The sequence below is a fragment of the Epinephelus lanceolatus genome, chromosome 6 (assembly GCF_041903045.1).
Source record: "Epinephelus lanceolatus isolate andai-2023 chromosome 6, ASM4190304v1, whole genome shotgun sequence".
Taxonomy (NCBI): Eukaryota; Metazoa; Chordata; class Actinopteri; order Perciformes; family Serranidae; genus Epinephelus; species Epinephelus lanceolatus.
This window is the reverse complement of record NC_135739.1, coordinates 42,356,344-42,376,562: the sequence shown is the minus strand read 5'-3', so window position 1 is coordinate 42,376,562 and position 20,219 is coordinate 42,356,344. Positions and strand designations below refer to the sequence as shown.

Here is a 20,219-nt window from a genome sequence, read left to right as displayed (position 1 = left end):
AATAGCTGCTAGGAAACCACTGCTAAGGAGAGGCAACAAGCAGAAGAGATTTGTTTGGGCCAAGAAACACAAGGAATGGACATTAGACCAGTGGAAATCTGTGCTTTGGTCTGATGAGTCCAAATTTGAGATCTTTGGTTCCAACCGCCGTGTCTTTGTGAGACGCAGAAAAGGTGAACGGATGGATTCCACATGCCTGGTTCCCACTGTGAAGCATGGAGGAGGAGGTGTGATGGTGTGGGGGTGTTTTGCTGGTGACACTGTTGGGGATTTATTCAAAATTGAAGGCACACTGAACCAGCATGGCTACCACAGCATCCTGCAGCGACATGCCATCCCATCCGGTTTGCATTTAGTTGGACGATCATTTATTTTTCAACAGGACAATGACCCCAAACACACCTCCAGGCTGTGTAAGGGCTATTTGACCAAGAAGGAGAGTGATGGAGTGCTGCGGCAGATGACCTGGCCTCCACAGTCACCGGACCTGAACCCAATCGAGATGGTTTGGGGTGAGCTGGACCGCAGAGTGAAGGCAAAGGGGCCAACAAGTGCTAAACACCTCTGGGAACTCCTTCAAGACTGTTGGAAAACCATTTCAGGTGACTACCTCTTGAAGCTCATGGAGAGAATGCCAAGAGTGTGCAAAGCAGTAATCAGAGCAAAGGGTGGCTATTTTGAAGAAACTAGAATATAAAACATGTTTTCAGTTATTTCACCTTTTTTTGTTAAGTACATAACTCCACATGTGTTCATTCATAGTTTTGATGCCTTCAGTGAGAATCTACAATGTAAATAGTCATGAAAATAAAGAAAACGCATTGAATGAGAAGGTGTGTCCAAACTTTTGGCCTGTACTGTATATATACACACAGTGGAATCCCGATCACTTCCGTCCGGGTCAAATTGATCACTATAAGCGGATACTTATTTTAACCGATTTTTTTTTTCTCTTTCTGAATTTCTCATGCAGATTACCATCTAAATGACATTTGTATATTTGTTAAATGAATATAAAGTAATGAAACGGACAGCTTTGCTATTTACTGAATGTCATTGACTGTTTCAAAAATACAGAACAGCTGTTTCAAACGCTTGTTTTGCTGCTGCATCTCGTTGGCTCGTTTTTGGCAGTTTGTCATAAGTATAAGTGAGACTACGTTTTTCTCCGACATGATTTCAATGTGCACGCGTCACCAGACTCAGGTCACCAGCTGGCAACAGACGGTTGTGCGTTGTGGGTGGCTGCGGGGGTGGGTGAGAAAGTTGAACCAGAAGAAACAATGGAGAAACACAACCTGTAACAAACATTACTGGGAAGAAAGGACATTTCTCGTTCTTTGATAAGATTAAAAGTAGAGTTAGGCTTTGCTGACGCTTCCAGACTCATTTTAAAAAAGAGAAGAACGAGAAGCAGTTGTCGAGCGAGCTAGAGAATGGATGAGAAGAGCGAGCAGTGGTAGCGAGAAAGCGGTGAATGAGAGGAATATTCATGTAAAAAAATATACAAATGCCAATCAGATGGTAATCTGCATGAGAAATTCAGAAAAAGAAAAGAAAAACAATAGGTTACAATGATTTTCCGCTTATAGTGATTAATTGACAAATTAATCACTATAACGGTATATAGACAAAGGGGCTACAGAATGCATGTAAAAAGAAAAACCTAAGCAATTCCTAAAACTTAGAACTAAGGATGCTGAAAGCAATTATAAGACATACAAAAATAAATTCACTTGTATCATGAGATATAGCAAGAAATTATATTACAGTGAATTACTAGAAAAAAAAAACAGAACTAATATTAAAGGCACTTGGAAGATTCTAAATGAAATGATCAAAAAGAAAAAAGTCGTTAAAGATTACCCATCTTTCTTTTACTCAAATAATGATGCAATCATTAAGGAAAATAAACCTATAGCAGATCGATTCAATGAATACTTTGTTAATGTGGGTTACAATCTAGCCAACTCTATTGTATCCCCTAAAAATATTTCCTGGGAAAACACCAATACCATCAACATAATTCCGGATTCAATGTTTATTAAAAAAACTGTTGAAAAAAAAATAATTGATATAGTTTGTAAATGAAAAGGTAAAAAATTAACAGATTGTAATAATTTTGATATGTTTTTGATAAAGAAAATTATTGATTGTATTGTTAAACCCTTAAATTATATTTGTAATCTGTCTCTAATGAGTGTAAAATTTCCATCAAAAATGAAAATAGCTAAAGTGATACCGCTGTTTAAATCTGGTGACAAACATGTCTTTTCAAATTATAGGCCAATCTCACTGCTACCACAGCTCTCCAAAATTTTGGAAAAGGTATTTGTGGAGAGGCTAAATGATTTCTTATCAAAGCACCAAATACTCTGTGAACAACAATATGGATTTCGGAAAAATCGGACCACCTCACTTGCTCCAATGGACTTTGTTAAACAAATTACAAATGCCATTGAGAAAAAGCAATATACAGCAGGGGTATTTTTTGATTTACAGAATGCATTTGAGACAATTGACCACACCTTATTGTTAACCAAATTACAAAAATATGGCATCAGGGGATTGGCACATGACTGGTTGACCAGCTATTTACAAAATAGGTATCAATATGTTCATATTAATAAGACAAACTCAGAGTACTTGAAGGTTACATGTGGTGTGCCTCAGGGTTCGGTCATTGGTCCATTGCTGTTTCTTTTATATATTAATGACATAAGTTTGGTTTCAAAGTCACTGAATTGTATTTTATTTGCTGATGATACGACTGTGTTCTGTAGTGGAGATCATTCGGGACAGCTTCTGGATACGGTGGAGAAGGAACTGCAGAAATTCGAACAATGGTTTGATTTAAACAAATTATCACTTCACTTTGGCAAAACAAAGTGCATGCTATTTGGAAATCAGTCCATGAACTCAAGCAGAAGTTTAACAATAAATGATGTTGATATTGAAATTGTATCTGATACAAAATTCCTTGGAGCTATAATTGATGATAAATTAAGTTGGAAATCCCACATAAATTCTGTTAAATCAAAAATGTCAAAATTCATTGCAATATTGTACAAAGCCCATGATTTCCTCTCTCAAAATTCACTAATTACATTATATTACTCGATAATAGCTCCATATATGACATATTGTATTGAGGTCTGGGGAAATGCATATAAAACAAATACTAATTCTATATTTTTATTGCAAAAGAAAGCTATAAGAATTATCTGTAAAAAAAAAAACCTTATCGCGAGCCAACTAACCCACTATTTATTTGCAAAAACATTTTGAAATTCACGGACTTAGTTGATTACATCACAATACAAACCATGTACAAAGTAAAAAATGAACTTCTGCCTCCACCTCTCCAAAAACTGTGAGACACCAGATATAATCTGAGGGGAACATTATTATTTGATAAACCAAAGACCCGAACTAATGTTAAAAATAACTGTATTTCTGTTAAAGGGGTAAAGATCTGGAACAACTTTCCCAAAAGTATTGAATCATGTTGTACATTACACATCTTTAAAATACTATAAAAACTACATTATTTCTTGCTATGGTAAAGAAAAGTAAGTTTACTGACTGTACTATTTCTGAATTTGTGCGCCGTGCACTATTCATTCTATTGTGTGATGGAAAATTTAAGTTTATTGATATGATTAATTTCAAATTCTTGCACATTGCTCCTTTGTATTTGTATTGTTATGACGAGTATAATTTTGTAAGGTAATAGGGGTAGGTGTTTATAAGCTTTAGCTTCTACTTACACCCTTTCAGTTACATTGATTACTGAAATGTACTGAAATAAACACATTCATTCATATATATATATATATATATATATATATATATACATATAGCCTAAACTATGCGGCTATTATAGTAAAAAATACGGGCGCATGTGTGTAAATTAACAGTCCCTCTATTCCAAAAGTTGTAAGGAAAGCAAGGGAAGAACACTTAATAAAGCCCTAGAGGGCGGCAGTGGATGAACCCGGTTAAAGAGTACCTACCCGGACGGGACGCTCTAAACCTAAAGCGAGCGCGCCTGCAAGGAGGCAGGGATCATTTCATTGGTCAACAATAAACCTGGAGCTGGGAGATTTTAACAGGGTTGTTACACAAAAAAATCCGAGTGCAGGGCAGAAATCTGAGAGCAGAAATGCCAGGAGCGCACAGAAGCAGTTTGAGCGCGAGGAGAAGAGCTGCAGCTGGAGCAGGAAATCTGTGCAAACAACATTGTATCTGAGTGCGAGCACACAGTTTGAGCAGAAACAGAATAGATCTAAATGCAAGCAGAGGCTATTTGAGTGCGAGGGCAGGGTTTTGAAAGAACATTATTACAGAACCTGGATGTGAAATCAATAAATAATGCTCTCAAACTGATAGACCACTCTCTTGAATAAAGATAGGAAAAAAGATCCATAGCCTACCATATGCCCCGATGCAGCCTCCATCTATATCCAACATCTCTAATTATGTCAGTGTAACGTTTGTATGTATAGGCAGCTGCCACAGCGCTCCGACAGACGCTCTGTCCCAGCTGGGAAGCATCTATGTGATGCTGCAGACAGGACACTCTGCGCAGGGCTCAACCATAGTCACCAATTAACCTAACCTGCATGTCTTTGGACTGTGGGAAGAAGCTGGAGTACCCTCAGAAAACTCACGCTGACACGAGGAGAACATGCAAACTCCATGCAGAAGGGCTCCCCCACTCTGGGTTTAAACTGGAACCCTCTTGCTGTGAGGTGACAATGCTAACCACCATGCCAAACAGCGGATAAGGACAAAGTCCCCCCCAAAAAACCCTGTAACAGACAAAAAAATGGTAGAATCCCCAGGAAGAGCAACTGAGGAGGGATTCCTCATCTAGAAGGGACAGATGTGCAATAGATGTGTTTTTCAACCTGGACCCTGTTTTCCCAGATGTTTGTGTCTAAGTGACTAATGGGAATAGTATGGAGAAAGTTTGTGAAACTGGTCAAGTATTGAGTGAGAGGGCAGCACTTGGCAGCAGTGAAACAGACTGGTAATATAAGGTAATGTAATCACTTTGTGCACCCTCAATGTATGTCCACTAAAAGTGCTTGTTTTTGCAGTGGACAGGCTCAGATTATTATTGTAAGTGTATAACAACATTATGAAAAGAATCACTACAGAGACAGACCTTTGTGTTGAAGAGTAAGGTCATTTTTGTTTGACCGGAAAAGCTAAAATGCTATCGCCAAACCCACCAGACTCCATTTAGATAATCAGTAATTAAAGCGTGTATAGAGCCAGCAGATCACACATCTAACTACATGAACAAAGGATGTAATTCAACCAAACCAGAGTTGGTGAGTTTTTGTAGACTTTGAATGAAGTGTGTCTTAGGATAATAAAATTGTTTATTTCAATGGAGTCAGGTGGGTTTGGCAATGGCGATTTTGATGCTGTTTCTGGTTAAACACAAAGAACCTCACTCTTAAACAAAAATGTCTATCTCTGTCGTGATTCTTTTCATTATGTTGTCAGACACATAGAACCGAACCTGTCAGTGGCAAAAACAAACACATTTAGTGGACATAAATTGATGATGCTCAATTGTGGTCGTAAGTGGTTACATTGCAGCCTGTTTCGCTACTGCCAGCTGCAGCAGTCTCATTCAGTACTGGACCAGTTTCAAAAACTGTTGTTGCAATTAGTCACTTGGACACAAAAACATGAGAAAATGGGGTCCAAGTTGAAAAATACCAAAGTTGCCCTTTAAAGTATCTGATGTTTACTGTAGTTAGGTATCAAAGTAATGTAAAAGTATTGAAAGTAAAACTACAACTAAATGGTGGTAATAAAAAAGCAAGCAGTCAAAATTCTGAGGATTATGAAGTTAATTTCGTTTTGACGTGAAGAAAAATGAGGTCTTCTTCACAACTTCTGTCAATTTCCTTCATTCATCTGTCCATACCTTCCTCTTTTCCTTCCCTATTTTGCAGTAATTAATTAAGATGCTTAGGGGAAATGTATTGGAGTAAAAGTAAACATCAGGGATACTTAATTTGCTTTGCCCAGGGGCCACATGTGCAAAATGCCAGGAGGCCGGGGGCCAGACTGAACCTCTGTCTGGGAATCTGAGGGATCTTCCCCTAGCACTTTTTTTGGTAAACAGGCTCTATTTAGATGCTTTAAATGCACTCCAGCAGTGTGAATTAATCAGTGTATATTAATCTAATTTTATTGTGAATTAGGAAATGGTCAGCGGGCCACCCAGCACCCTATCACAGGCCCGATTTGGCCCATGGGCCGCAAGCTGGGTATCATTGGTATACATTTAATTTAGGAAATGTATAGTTGAGGAAAAGTGAGTAAGAAAGTACTATTACTTTGTTACATTACATTACTGTTAACACCATTTACTTATATGTTAGACTAATATTTTTACATTTAATATCATGAAATCACTTTTGATACTTCAGTACAGTAAATATACTTTAAGACTTTTACTAAAGAAATACTCTTATAGGTGACTTATATTTTTACCAAAGTCATTTCCTGGAGAGAAATCTGCTTATCCAGTTTTTCTTTCTCAAAAGAAAGGAAATTTAGAGATTTGAGACAAAAAACAAAAAGACATTATTTTGACTCCTCTTTTGAACTGTATGGTGAATTCTCTTCTCAGATTTGTTTTGGGGGGTCCAGACCTCCAGGTGGGGAACCAGTGTTTCAGGGGGTCACAGGCCAGATCTGTGCTTTTAAAGCATGAACTTGTGTGTATTCATCACACCAAACCATGTTTCATATAATCTTTTACAATCACACTCAGGACTCACAAATCATGTTCATTTAGTTTAATATGTACATTAAAATAAACTATTTACATTATCATATAAAAAAAACAATTTACAAGGTAGTACATTTCTTCAAGACACCAACAGAAAAGTCTTTTTGCTAAAGACTGTGTAGCCCTTTGTCAATCAGGTGACAGGTTGAGATGGCATGCACTTCTGTGAGACCTCCTACTGAAAAACCTGGACTTCAAATGCTACAAGACAACAGACAGACTCACAGACACAACATCCTATTCAAGCCTTGAGGGAGGACAGAATGGAAGGCAGTTTTAGAACAAAACATTGTCTTTAAAGCTTATTTCCCATAACAATATAACCCACAGAATAAAACTTTGATTGTCCTCTAGCCAGTGGAGAATATGGCACTTGTAAGATGTGTAATATTGTGTTATAAAAGGCACTAATGGTGAAAATACAAAATAATCTTCAAAGGATTGTCTGCTTCCAGTTGCTTTAGTGGCATGTGCCTGACATGTTGAGTGGAATGTTCTTTTATTTGTTGTCTATATTAACGGCATTTCATACAAAAAGTAGTACCAGCTACATAGTTTGTAAAAAATTGTTTTGGTCGGAACAGAATTGATCTGTTTCTGGCTGTGTGTCCTCCTTGTTCTGTAATTTGTTTCTCACAAAAATAACATTTAAATAAGTCTTTTCACAAAATATCATGTGAGGGCATCTAATCTTGATGCTCCTCTTGCCCCCAGGAAAAAACACAGTAATAATCCTATAATATGCCTATAGGTATTACAGTGTGGTCAAAGTGGCCTCGTCATACTGTATGGCAGTTTATGCTGTCGTATAGTTGATAGTCTATATATCTCCACAGCATCCTACAGCGGATCATAGGATTACTATAGTTTTTTGATGTGGTGCATGGAAGTCCGTGTCTGCGACATTTGGTCTTTCCTCACATGTGTCTTTTCATGTGCAGGGCGAGATGATCTGACCGGGAGAAGGCCCGTTCACAGAGGTGACACTGGAACGGCCGGTGTCCGGTGTGCTTCCGGAAGTGACGTGTGAGCTCATCCGAACGAGCGAACTTCCAGCCGCAGCCTTCCCAGCTGCAGTGGTATGGTTTCTCTCCTGTAAACATAAAAAAAGCCGTGAGTGACGTGACATTTAAGCCAGGTAATGACGGGGTGGATTAATGAAGCGTCCAACACAGTCAACATGCAGCTCTTACCTGTGTGTGTCCTGAGATGAGCCTTCAGGTGGGAGCTCTTGGTATAGGTCTTTGCGCAGCCAGTGAAAGTGCACGTGTGTGTCGCAGTCCGTTTCCTCGGCCAGGACCGGCGGCCCCTCTTTGGCTTGGTGTCCATCATTTCCAGCGGGGAGGACGGCGGGGTGAGCAGGACCCGCTGACCGGCCGCCGGCTGCTGCATGCCCATGGCTGCGTCCTCCCCGAACATACCGGGGAACTGGTGATGGAGCGCCCCGGGGAAAGGGAGCTGCATCCCCGTGTGCGGGTGAGGGAATCCCCCAGGCGCGCAGCGGTGGAAGGTCTGCTGCGGAAATGTCAGAGAGGTGGAATTACACATCTGGGGCTGGTGGCACTCGGAACTCATCATGTCGTCCGGGCTGAGAGGCGGCGTCATGCTGCCCACTGCGGCCTGCGGGGAGTTGGCCAGCCGCGGCTGCTGCTCGTATGACATCATGCAGGAGACGTTCCCCTCGTGCTTGACTTTGGCGCAGCTCTGAGGCACCAGACCCATGACGGGTCCGTACGTGTCCATGGAGGTGGGCTCTACTTTAACGTTCGGATGCTCGGGGAATAAATCCTGAGTGGTCTGGAAAGGCGCAGAGCTGATCAGGAATCTGCCCTGGATGCTGCTGTTCCCGGGGAGGAAGCTGGTATCCACGTCGGAGCGAAGGAGCTCCGCCATCAGACTGTTGTAGGGCGGCGGAGGGCTGTTCATGTCCGGGACAGAGGAGTAATTGGTCGGCTGCTGGGGCATCCCGGTGTGGTGCTGCTGCTGCGGGTGATACAGGGACACCCCGGACTCCTGGAGCCGATAGGACTCTGTGCCAGTCCCAGCGGCTGGCACACTGTCGGACACGGTGGTGTTAGCGAGAATAAATTCAAGATCCAAGAACTTATCGAGGTCCTCTTCGTCTTTTCTGCCGAGGTAGCTGCTGTTCATGTTAAGCGCGACGCCGGTCATGTCGCCCTTCCACCTCTGGAGCGAGGATGAAAGAGCAGAATTAGTAAAATTCACAACAATTTTCCCCCTACAACACTTTCAGATAAGTCATTGGAACAATTCCGCTCGATAAAATAGCTCGAAAACTTCAAAAAGCTCACTACGAGAGACTACCAAAACATAGTATAAAACATTATTTGCACTGCCTAGACTTAGCAAAATTACAAAGTTTTAAAAATGTTTCAAGGACCAGCAAACAGCGTGTATGTGTTGTGATATAACAAACTAACACCAGCAAAACAAGGGCATTAAGTTAAGTCAAAACATCGCACTCACTCTGTCTGTTCTCTTAACAAGTCTAAGTAAATAAACAGCGCAACTTACATCTTCCCAACATTTCTCCTTTTGGTTGGCAAATGTAGAGATTGATGGTAAAATCGTCCCACTCAGGGCCATTTCTAAAAAAGCAGAAAAACTTCCTTAAATATTAAGAAAACAAACGTTCTCCGTTTTAAAGGGAGTACACCGAGTCTCCAGAAAAAAAACTACGGAGCGCGTTGCTTCTTCTGTGGTCCGGTGAGTTGTTGCTCTTCACTCGTGTAGCTGTACGCGTTGAAGGAGAAGCTTTACTTATAAGTATTGTTCGCAGCACAAATCAGACCAGTGCGACGCTGGGGGAAGGAAGCGCGTCCAGGATGGGGACGCTGCGCCCCGGCCAGCCCCCTAAATTTAGCCTCGGTATAAAAGTCCGAGTTTTTCCTGCTTGTCAGAGACAGAGAGGCGGTGACAGCGTCAGAGGACTGGTGCGGAATGTTCTCTTTGCTCCGCTGCAGGCAGCTACTTAACCTTCTCAGGGAAGGGAGAACACGCCCCTCCAACAACTGGCAGGGCTGAGAGAGAGAGAGGGAGAGGAAGAGAGAGAGACCGCCTCTAGCCCTGCACTACTAAAAGGCTAATGAGCAATTAACACGTTGTTGACAAAGGGCCAACGAAACCGATACCCAAAGGGCACACAAGCTGTCCACAAAGAGGAATAGGGGAATAGTGATGCTACAGGTGCCGTGCATATTACGCATTTGAATATGATACGCTTTTAAACACACAAAGACTGGGGTACTTTTCCCGACAATAATCGTGTTCTGTATCAGTTTGTGCCATATTTACTTGTTTACTTTGTAGCTGGGCATATGACAACAACAAAAAAATCTTGTTGGCGAAACTTCTGTCTGTCTCTCTGCCAGAGCACGAGCAGGCAGAGAGAGCCTATGTGTAGGCCTGCTTGTGATTATGACTGACTGGATCAGTGTATTCCCCAAAACTCCAACTCCTCGGTTTCTTCCTGGCTGTCATGACCGGAACAGCGCGGGGGATATATTTTGCTGCAGCCTTCAGCAAAATTCACTAGGCACCGGCTACACCACGGCTTTTCTCCCTCTACTTCATAACGCTCCCTGAAGCATCATGAGAGTGATAATGAGGCGGCTCTCTATTATCTCCTCCTCCACCCATCATTCATTAATATGTAACCGTCAAGCGTGGCAGTATGGAACTGGTAAAGAGAAGGTTGCTGGCTCCAATCTCAAAATGAATGACTCTCCTTTCTCAATAGCTGCTCATGCCATGCTCATGACCAGAGTTGGGTAAGGGTTACTTTAAAAGTACTTTACTGCGTTATTTATTTATTTATTTTTTTAAAAAAGGTTACTTTTTAAAAAGTAAGTACTTTTAAAGTAGCCTACTTCCAACATTACTCCCTGAGAAAAGTAACTCAAGTACTTTTAAAGTACTTTTGAGTATTCTACATTTCCTATTGGGCAATGGACCACAGGGCACTTAGCCTACATTTTTTTGTCTCCAAAATTAAAGTTATGGACCACTTGCCCTTCACTGAGATCCAATTCTCCCATCACAGCTGTCACTTTGACCAGTAGAAACACAGCCATCATTGATGGCTTGTTTGAAAATGTACTCAAGTATTTGATTACTCAAACAGCAAACTAACACGTTAGGTTACTCATTACTGCAAAAAGTAATCAAAGTACTCTAACACGTCACTTTGGTAAAACGTGTTAAAACGTGTTATACCCAACTCTGCTCATGACCAATAAAGGGACACAAATATCAGTGTTGTTTAAACAGATGCTCAGCAAATTGGCTTTCTTACTTCCTTGTGATTTTATAATTACGAGGTAGCTACACTGTAAACCAATCAACTTAATTTACAGTAACATAAAAGTTTTGAGTTCACCAGACACAAAATACATGTATCACATGACCCTTGTCTGACAGGAATTTTATGTCAGTTTAACATAACTTTTGTTGTTTGAGCATTTAATTAAGTAAAAAGGGGGAAATGATGGTGTGAAACAGCAGAGGCACTTTGTCAACCCGCAGAGTTAACATTACTGTCATTAGCATCAAGCTAGCAAGCAATGGTACAACCTCTCGGATGGACAAAGTAATAACATTAACAAATAGCGGCAGGGCTTTTACTCACCACAACTGCAGAGGCTCCCAGCTTCATTTGAAACAAACTACATTATAGATGGTCCGTTATTTATTAATCCCTCTGTGTGTTTATATATTTACTTTTTATCGGCTCCGTTGTCTTTATAAAGTTAACATATCGCACCGTCATTTCAAACTCAACACTTGTTTCAAATTAAAAGCCCCTTATAACCTTGGCTGAGAGAATCCCTCCATTTTCTAAATAGGCTTTTATTCTGAAACATTTGTCAGAACTTCCTGTGGAAGATACAGTAGCTTGATAGTTTACATATGGCGCTTCAAATGTAGCTCCTGCCATCTGCTGACGCTTTTAGGTGACTACAACAACATGTCGGCTGGCACATGAACAGACACAGTTCTGGCACAGTGACTCAAATAATAGTGAAAGTAATAAAAATAGGTCAAGAATAACCTGATGACATCACACACGCCATGAAAGACGACCGGGGATAATTGGTCAGTACCAGCATGTAGCATGTACCAGGCATAATGCAAGTCCTGAGTCTGAAATATGCCTGTCAGCGAGTCCTACTCCACCTATTTAGACTCCACCGTACGACCACGTAGCGAGCCACAAGCTCCGTGGCTTCTTTCAGACTGATAGGTTTAACGTTATCTCCGTTATTAGAACCAATATGTCTTATTTGAAAATGTACTTAAGTATATGATTACTCAAACAGCAAACTAACACGTTAGGTTACTCATTACTGCAAAAAGTAATCAAAGTACTCTAACGCGTTACTTTGTAACGCGTTATACCCAACTCTACTAATAACTAGTCCATCCATACCCATTGAGTGCACAGTTGCCCACGTACAGTTTCACATGGTGTGTGTTTGGGATACAGGTCATAGGAAATTGCAGATTAAATAGTCAACTGAACCCATTAAGAAGAGCCATGTATTCAGACAGAGTTTTTGAAAAACGTGGGACAGACAGAATGACTGACTGACAGAATGACACACTGACAGTTTCCATGATTATGTACAGCATACCATACCATGACTTAGTCATACCAAAAATTAGAAAAAAAACCAAACAAACATTCGGCCACAGGGGGAGCCACAGTGATCTGTCGCATTTTAGCCATTTTTAAGCATTTTTCTGCTGTTATAGCGCCACCCAGTTGCCAATTAGAGTTAAATTTCTCCAGTCACCTTGAGGCGTCCTGTTCTACATATCTACCAAGTTTAGTAAAAATAGATATGCCGGTTAGGCCTAGATAAGAAATTAGCTCTCCAGCGCCCCCATTTTGTTTGATCGGGTAAATAATGGAGGGGTCCCCTCAGATTATGTGTGGTCATATGCTTACAAAGTTGCGTGGTGATCGGTGAAACCCTTGAGATGTTATACACCTGTATGTATTGAGCCACGCCCTCTGCAATATTCATTGCCTTATAGAAGCTCAGTTTTAGTAAGTTTTCCAACTTTTGCCAAGAGGGAACTTTAGATATTGGTCCCTAGATTATGTTCACTGAGTTTCACGCAGATTGGTCAAACTTCGTAGGAAGACATCGATTTTAAATGTTTTTAAAAAAAAATTCAAAATGGTGGAAAATCTATATCACTGGAAGTTATGGGTTCCTGAGGCAAATTTGTTCGTCACGAGGAGAGGCATCTCTGTGCAAAGTTTCATGTCTCTATGACATACGGGGCATGAGATATGCCCATTCAAAGTTTGGAATTTTAATCGGTTGCTATAGCGCCCCCCTTTGGCCAATTGATGTAATACTGCTTCATTCGCATCCTCCCATTACCCTCTACCACTGTGCCAAATTTCACATGGATTGACCAAGTCAGTGAGGAGAAAAACGTGGAACAGACACACAGACAGACAGACACACACACGCCCACAGAGTTTTCTTCATTATATAGTAAGACAGTATATGTATGTGGCAGTAATAATCATATGTGTATAATAATGGTAGAAGTATGACTAATAATAACAGCAGTAGTAGTAGTAGTAGTAGTTAAAGGGAAATTTCGGTTTATTTCAACCCGTCTCCTATCGTCCTAAATTTGTTTCAAGTCACTAGTGACATAGAAATAATAGTTAGCATGTTAGCCGTTAGCCCAGTGTTGCCAACTTAGCGACTGTGTCGCTATATTTAGTGACTTTTCAGACCTCTCTAGTGACTCTTTCAAAAAAGTGACTAGCGACAAATCTAGCGACTTTTTCTGATGTTATTGAAGACTTCTGGAGACTCTGTTGTGAGAGCACGTCTCATTCTTATTCTTCTCAACGAGCAGCGGATGCTGCTGTGCCGTGGGCTCCTCTCTCGCCCCAAAGCACTCACAGACAGCCCAGTCCTCCCTCCCAGCTGCAGTCAGAGCAGGAGATGTTAACCCCTCCACGTCCAGACTGCAAGTGAATCGGAACCGCCGCTGGCTGATCTATCGCTCTGATCCCGACCTGGTTTACAGTCAGGGCGGGATGTAAATGTAAAATTTTCTTTGTCTAATATAAATCACTGAAAGAAGGTTCATTTGTAGTTCTAAACATATTCAGGGTGTTTTTTTACTCAGTTTTTGTCTCTCCCACGACGTTATTCCTCTCTCCTACAGCAGGCATTACAATTACATGCATATGGACAATTATGCAAATTAGGCGATGACGTCATTTAGCGACTTCTAGCGACTTTTAGGACAGCCAATAGCTACTTTTCTTACTGAGGAGTTGGCAACAGTGCGTTAGCCTAGATACAGCCGTAGCGTCAGACCTGTTAAAACTTAATTGAATGGGCATCCTTTCAAGTGCAAAGTTAGTCCACTAAACAATCTTTTTCTCCACAAAGACCGCCTCATATCGTTAGGATAAATGTCAGAGAACATATAGAAAACGACATGTAAACGTGTTGTCTTACCTTACCGGTGTGCTGCCATGTTTGTTGTTTACCATTTAGCTAAGGCTGCAACCGGTCCCATTCCTTGCAACAGAGGCATTCCTCTTCTGTGGGCATTGGGGTACAGCATTCACAGGTAACGTTACACCACCAGTCTCCAGAGCTAAATCCTTCCAGCAGCCATTCCTCCTCTGTCGTCCTCTACCTGTTGTGCCTCTCTCTTTCTCCTCCTCCGTTCTTCAATTTCAAGAAGCTCTTTGTCAGTGTATCGGTGGTGTAACGTTATCTGTTAATGCTGTACCCCAATGCCAACAGAAGAGGAATGCCTCTGTTGCAAGGAATGGGACCGGTTGCAGCCTTATTTAAATGGTAAACAACAAACATGGCACCACACCGGTAAGGTAAGACAACACGTTTACATGTTGTTTTCTATATGTTCTCTGACATTTATCCTAACAATATGAGGCGGTCTTTGTGGAGAAAAAGCTTGTTTAGTGGACTAACTTTGCACTTGAAAGGATGCCCGTTCAATTAAGTTTTAACAGGTCTGACACTACGGCTGTATCTAGGCTAACGACTAACATGCTAACTATTATTTCTATGTCACTAGTGACTTAAAACAAATTTAGGACGATAGGAGACGGGTTGAAATAAACCGAAATTTCCCTTTAAGCCTGAGTCAGCCCTAACTATAAGCTTTATCAAAAAGGAAAGTCTTAAGTTTAGTCTTAAATGTCTCCCATTTTGTTCCTGAGATATGACATTGAGTAATGATCAAAAAAATATTATTGCAGAACATTACGATGTCACAGTGCAGGTGGCGACCTTTTGGATATATAATGTCAGTACTTCATCCTTTTATCCTATTAGACATATGTGTGAAATGCTATTATAATTGCATATCGGTTCTTGAGGTATGGCCAAAATCATGTTTCATTGGGCCACAGTGACCTTGACCTTTGACCTTTGACCACCAGTTTATTGATGAGTCTAAGTGGAGGTTTGTGCCAAATTTAAAGAAATTTCCTCAAGGTGTCCTTGAGATATCACGTACACAAGAATGGGACATACATATGTATAGATAGATGGGCGGACAACTCGAAAACCCGCTCACTCACTCTGAAGTCGTCAAATACCGGCGCTTGGTTAGTGACTTCCGGCATCAAACACTGACAAGGGGACAAGGGGACCTTTCATGTCGGCATGAAATGCAGCTGTTTGCAGTTATTGTTTTACAGCGCCTAGCAGTGTCATGGGGAAACGCGGCCAGACAACAGCGTAAATTAAGGGGGCAAAAGTCCAAGTAAAGTGGGCTGAAGGGGTGTTGGATGGGTCCGGCAACCACTGACTTTGACCTGGGAGGCTGGTGTTCACTTCCCATATGACTGTAAAGCCAAAGCCAAATTTTTGGGTTATTGCGGTTGTCAGTGATCAGTTGAGAGAAGTGTGCAACATGTTGCAAAGCACGTGAAAATGTGCAGCATGCAGAAACCAATCAGCTCTGTTATAGCCGCTAGCATGGATTGAATGCCAGTCTCTGTATACCCCTTTGATGTTTGCAGATGTTGACTATTTAAAATGTCAGTTCACCTAAATACATTTCAGTTTGTATAGGGCCTATCTCTTCAGCAGAGTGTTGTCCCTATTTAAAACATACTAACAATACGACGTCCCATTTGTGGGCCCTCATAAGGTTTTATCTGATGATTATGATATGTAAACATTTGTTGTATTTGCTGTGTTTAAGTAGTTTACGCATATGACCTATTGTTGGGAGGGTATAGAGAGACTGGGCCCTCCAACAATGTGTTGGGTGGAGAATGGGCCCTTATAAGTGATTGGAGTGCGCTCTTTGAGGGTTGGGTCAACTAAGGTTGAGTCTTGGTTATGTTGGGAGTTTTAGATCTAGTTTTTTATATGTTGAATATTGTAATGTATGTGTGGGATTTGAAATGTTGTCAATTAAACATTATAATTCATAATAAGGTAGTGTGATGTACTTCACTGGTATACTGTGTCACTGCCTGGCTGTGGCTGGTTACCTGCTCGCTGTTATCTCATCAGCATAATGAAGATGCTGGGAAAAAATAGATGTAATAAGAGAAACTGGACATGGTGACTTAACCTCCTAATGCTTAGCGAATCACTCAGATATTGTTTTCATGGATGAAACTGAATGTATGTGTGAGTGTACAAGTGTGTGCATCCAAATCCTCCTGATGTGTGGTAATCAGAATGACTGATTACCTGGCTGAATGTGCTGAAGGTGAGACTCCTTGTTCTGTGGTTTTCACTACCTAATTCAGGTGGTGGTCTGCAGCATTTTACCCTTTTGCATGCCATCATTTACTATATTTTGATCAGGAGAGACACATTTTTATAGTGAAAGGAATATTTATTAACATGTGCACATAGGAATGCAAAATATGAAAAGTCTTTGGCGATTAGACTCCGTAGAGATGGTATGATTTAAGGAGGGTGATGAATCCAAAGTTGAATAAGGAACCTCTCCCTCGGGGTCTAGAGAGGTGGTTGGTGGTAGAGGTGGTGAAGATGAGATGAGAGGAAGATGGAGAAGTGCTGATGATCTGGATGAGTAGAAGAATGAGCCTTTGTTGTGCTTGTCCTGGACTCTGGATACGATGCCTGGAGGTGATTGCGGTGGAGGAGGGCACGAAGATTCTGCCTAAAATTATGGCTGACAGCAGCAGAAGAGAGAGCAGATTTAAAATTTTGCAGTGGCATCCTGATTGACTCAGAGACATTGTGGCAAAGTTTGATTGGATAAGTAAGAGTGAACACCCATAGTCAGCTAATTAGAGGAAGCACTGGGAGTGGGATGGAGAGAGTTGTGAATGAATGAGAACAAAGAAAGTCTTCCTGATTGAACTTACGCTGAACTTCATGTGAATTTAATCCACAAAGTACTCACTGATTCATATTACCAAAGGCCAAAGCAGAGTTTAACATGTCAGTACCTACAGTGAGTAATGTGACTGACAGCTGAGGCATTCTCAATATTGTCTTTATGGTGCTGGAGATGATGATTCATAATTCACTTTTTGATCCAGTAATACATTCAGCCTGTCTTACTGTAACCAGCAACTGAACACTGAAACATTTCAGTAACAACCAGCAGTGGGCTGATGTCTCTGTGGTAACCTGCTCTTATCACTGTAGAAACCACTATCATATGTTCTCAGAACATGTCAGTACTTTGGGAAATCCACGTTCTGTCCAAGGAAACCCTAAAAAGGAAAAGATGATCTTAGTGACAGTATTCAAATTTGCATTGGAACCAGAGTTTGGTGCCACTTATACTGAAGTTAATGGGGTGGGCAAATCACACTATAACCCATCATATCTGTGCTGTTTCACCTTTGCCTGAGAAATCCTTTGACCTTATTAAAAAACACACATTATTTGAAGCTTACTTACATTTTTTTATCTAAATGTGCAAGTTGGATTTACGTGTTATTGGTCTCCAAACAGACCTTGGCTCTGTCCAACATTACAGGAGAAGAATGGGATTGCCATCTACTCGTTATTAATCTACCATTTTAACAGGTTCTTATCTGGCAGTATCATCTGCCATCATATGCAGCTGCTGGACAGAACTGTGACCTGTTTGGAGACCAATAACAAGGAAAACGAACATGCACCTTGAGATTTAAAAACAGTAGTTAACATGACGTTATGTGTGTTTTATAATGCGGTGGAAGGATTTTTCAGTCAAATCTATAACAAAGATATGATGGGTTACGGAGGGATTTGCCATGCCTGTCCCATTATCTTCAATGCTTTGACTCCAATGCAAAATTCAAATAATCTCACTGGTGTCATGTTCTTTCCTTCTTTCATAGTTTCCTTGGTTCTGTCTTACCCAGGGTCATAACTATGTGTCCATGGATGTCTTAAAAATGGATCATGATGATATCTTAGTCTGGTTCTTGGTGGCTTTTGAATGCACAACAGATCTAATGAACATCCAGTTGCTTTTCCCTCCTAAAGGATGTGGTGCAGTGGTTGGCACTGGCACCTCACAGTAAGAGGGTTCCAAGTTTGAATCCACTGGCTGGGGTGTTAAGACCGACAGTAATTTGGACTCAAAAGCAGGACTCAACACAGCAGAAGTTCCAATCAATAATCCTTTTAATGAAGAAATGGGTTTGGTACACGATTGGGCAGTCAGATAGGGGCGGCCGTGACTCAGAGGTAGAGCGGATTGTCCACCAATCAGAAAATCAGTGGTTCGATTCCCGGCTTCTCCTGTCTGCATGTCCAAGTATCCTTGAGCAAGATACTGAACTCCAAATTGCTGCCGATGATGCTTCCATCGGTGTGTGAGTGAGTTAAAAAACTGAGTAGCAGGTGGCACCTTGTATGGTAGCTTCGGCCACCAGTGTATGAATGTGTGTGTAAATGGGTGAATGTGACTCGTAGTGTAAAAAGCACTTTGAGTGGTCCGAAATTGTTGGGGCAGAAATTGGTTGAAAAACAGAACTAGATCAAAAAAACACTATAAACTGACACTAGGAAAAAGGCTGGGACACTTAAGTTTCCCCAGTGATATGGTCTCAGATCGTGGGCCCCAATTTGTCACCTGTTTCTGGAAGGAGTTCTGTGCACTGTTTGTCAGTCATCCAGATATCATCCGCAGTCCCACGGCCAGACGATGCAGCTCAATCAGGAACTGGAGACTTTTTGGTTACTTCCTGTTTTACTTTGTATTTACCTCTGTCTCTCATGTCAGCGCACAGAACTCCTTCCAGAAACAGGAGATGAATTGGGGCCCATGATCTGAGACCACAGCACTGGGGAAACCATGAAGACGGAAAACATTGGAGAGAACAACCTCTGCCGTTTCTTTGGCAGAGGGTAATTTTGGCAGAGGGACAAAGTGCACCATTTTATAGAATCTGTCCACAACAGTGAGAATGACTGTGTTACCTCCAGAGGGGGTCAACTCAGTGACGAAGTCCAGGGAGATGTCAGACCAGGGACGGAGCGCAACTGGGAGGGGGCGCAGGAGACCAGCAGGCCGATGGCGTGGGGTTTTATTGCGGGCACAGGAGAGCAGAGGCAGAGCAAAACTGGTGAGACAGAGCATCAGGTTTCACATTCTTAGAGCCAGGGCGATAAGACAGGGTAAAGTTAAATCTGTTAAAGAAAAGGGCCCACCTTGCCTGATGAGAATTCAGCCTCTTAGCTGTACGTAAGTACTGCAGGTTCTTGTGGTCGGTCCATACGAGAAAAGGCTGCTCCGCTCCCTCCAACCAGTGACACCATTCCTCCAGAGCCACCTTAATAGCCAATAACTCCCGGTTGCCCACACCATAGTTCCTCTCCACTGGAGACAATTTGCGGGGGAGAAAGGCTCAAGGATGCATCTTGTTGTCCTCATCCTCATCCACCTCAACCACAAACTGCTGGTGTGGATTAGGGAGAACTACTATAGGGGCGGAGGTGAACCTTTCCTTGAGAGACTGGATAGCATGATCGGCTTGAGGGGTCCACTGGAACTTGTTAGCAGGAGAGGTTAGAGCATGCAGAGAAGTAGCAGTGGAGCTAAAGTTCCTAATAAAGCGTCTACAGAAGTTTGCAAACCCCAGGAACTGCTGAACCACTTTGCGGCTTCCAGGGGTGGGCCACTCAGAGACTGCTCTAACTTTAGCTGGGTCCGTTTGAATATTGCCCTCGCAGATGATAAAACCCAGAGAAGACACAGTAGGGACATGGAACTCACACTTTTCTGCTTTGACAAAAAGCTGGTGGTTGAGGAGGCGCTGGAGGACCTGATGGACATGAAGAATGTGTGACTTCTCATCCGGGGAGAAGATGAGTATGTCGTCCAGGTAGACAAACCGAAGATGTTGAGCATGTCCCTGAGCACA

General features: G+C 41.7%; 1 protein-coding gene across 1 annotated transcript; it reads right to left on the bottom strand.

The window, feature by feature from the left end:
• Positions 1-6,815: 6,815 nt before the first annotated feature.
• Positions 6,816-9,790, bottom strand: LOC117253411 (Krueppel-like factor 2). Its single transcript, XM_033620833.2, has 3 exons — positions 9,359-9,790; positions 8,017-9,010; positions 6,816-7,916 (listed from the first exon to the last, which is right to left on the bottom strand). The coding sequence occupies exons 1-3, from the start codon at positions 9,428-9,430 to the stop codon at positions 7,741-7,743; spliced, it is 1,242 nt and encodes a 413-aa protein (XP_033476724.1). The 5' UTR covers positions 9,431-9,790; the 3' UTR covers positions 6,816-7,740.
• Between the last annotated feature and the right edge of the window lie 10,429 nt (positions 9,791-20,219).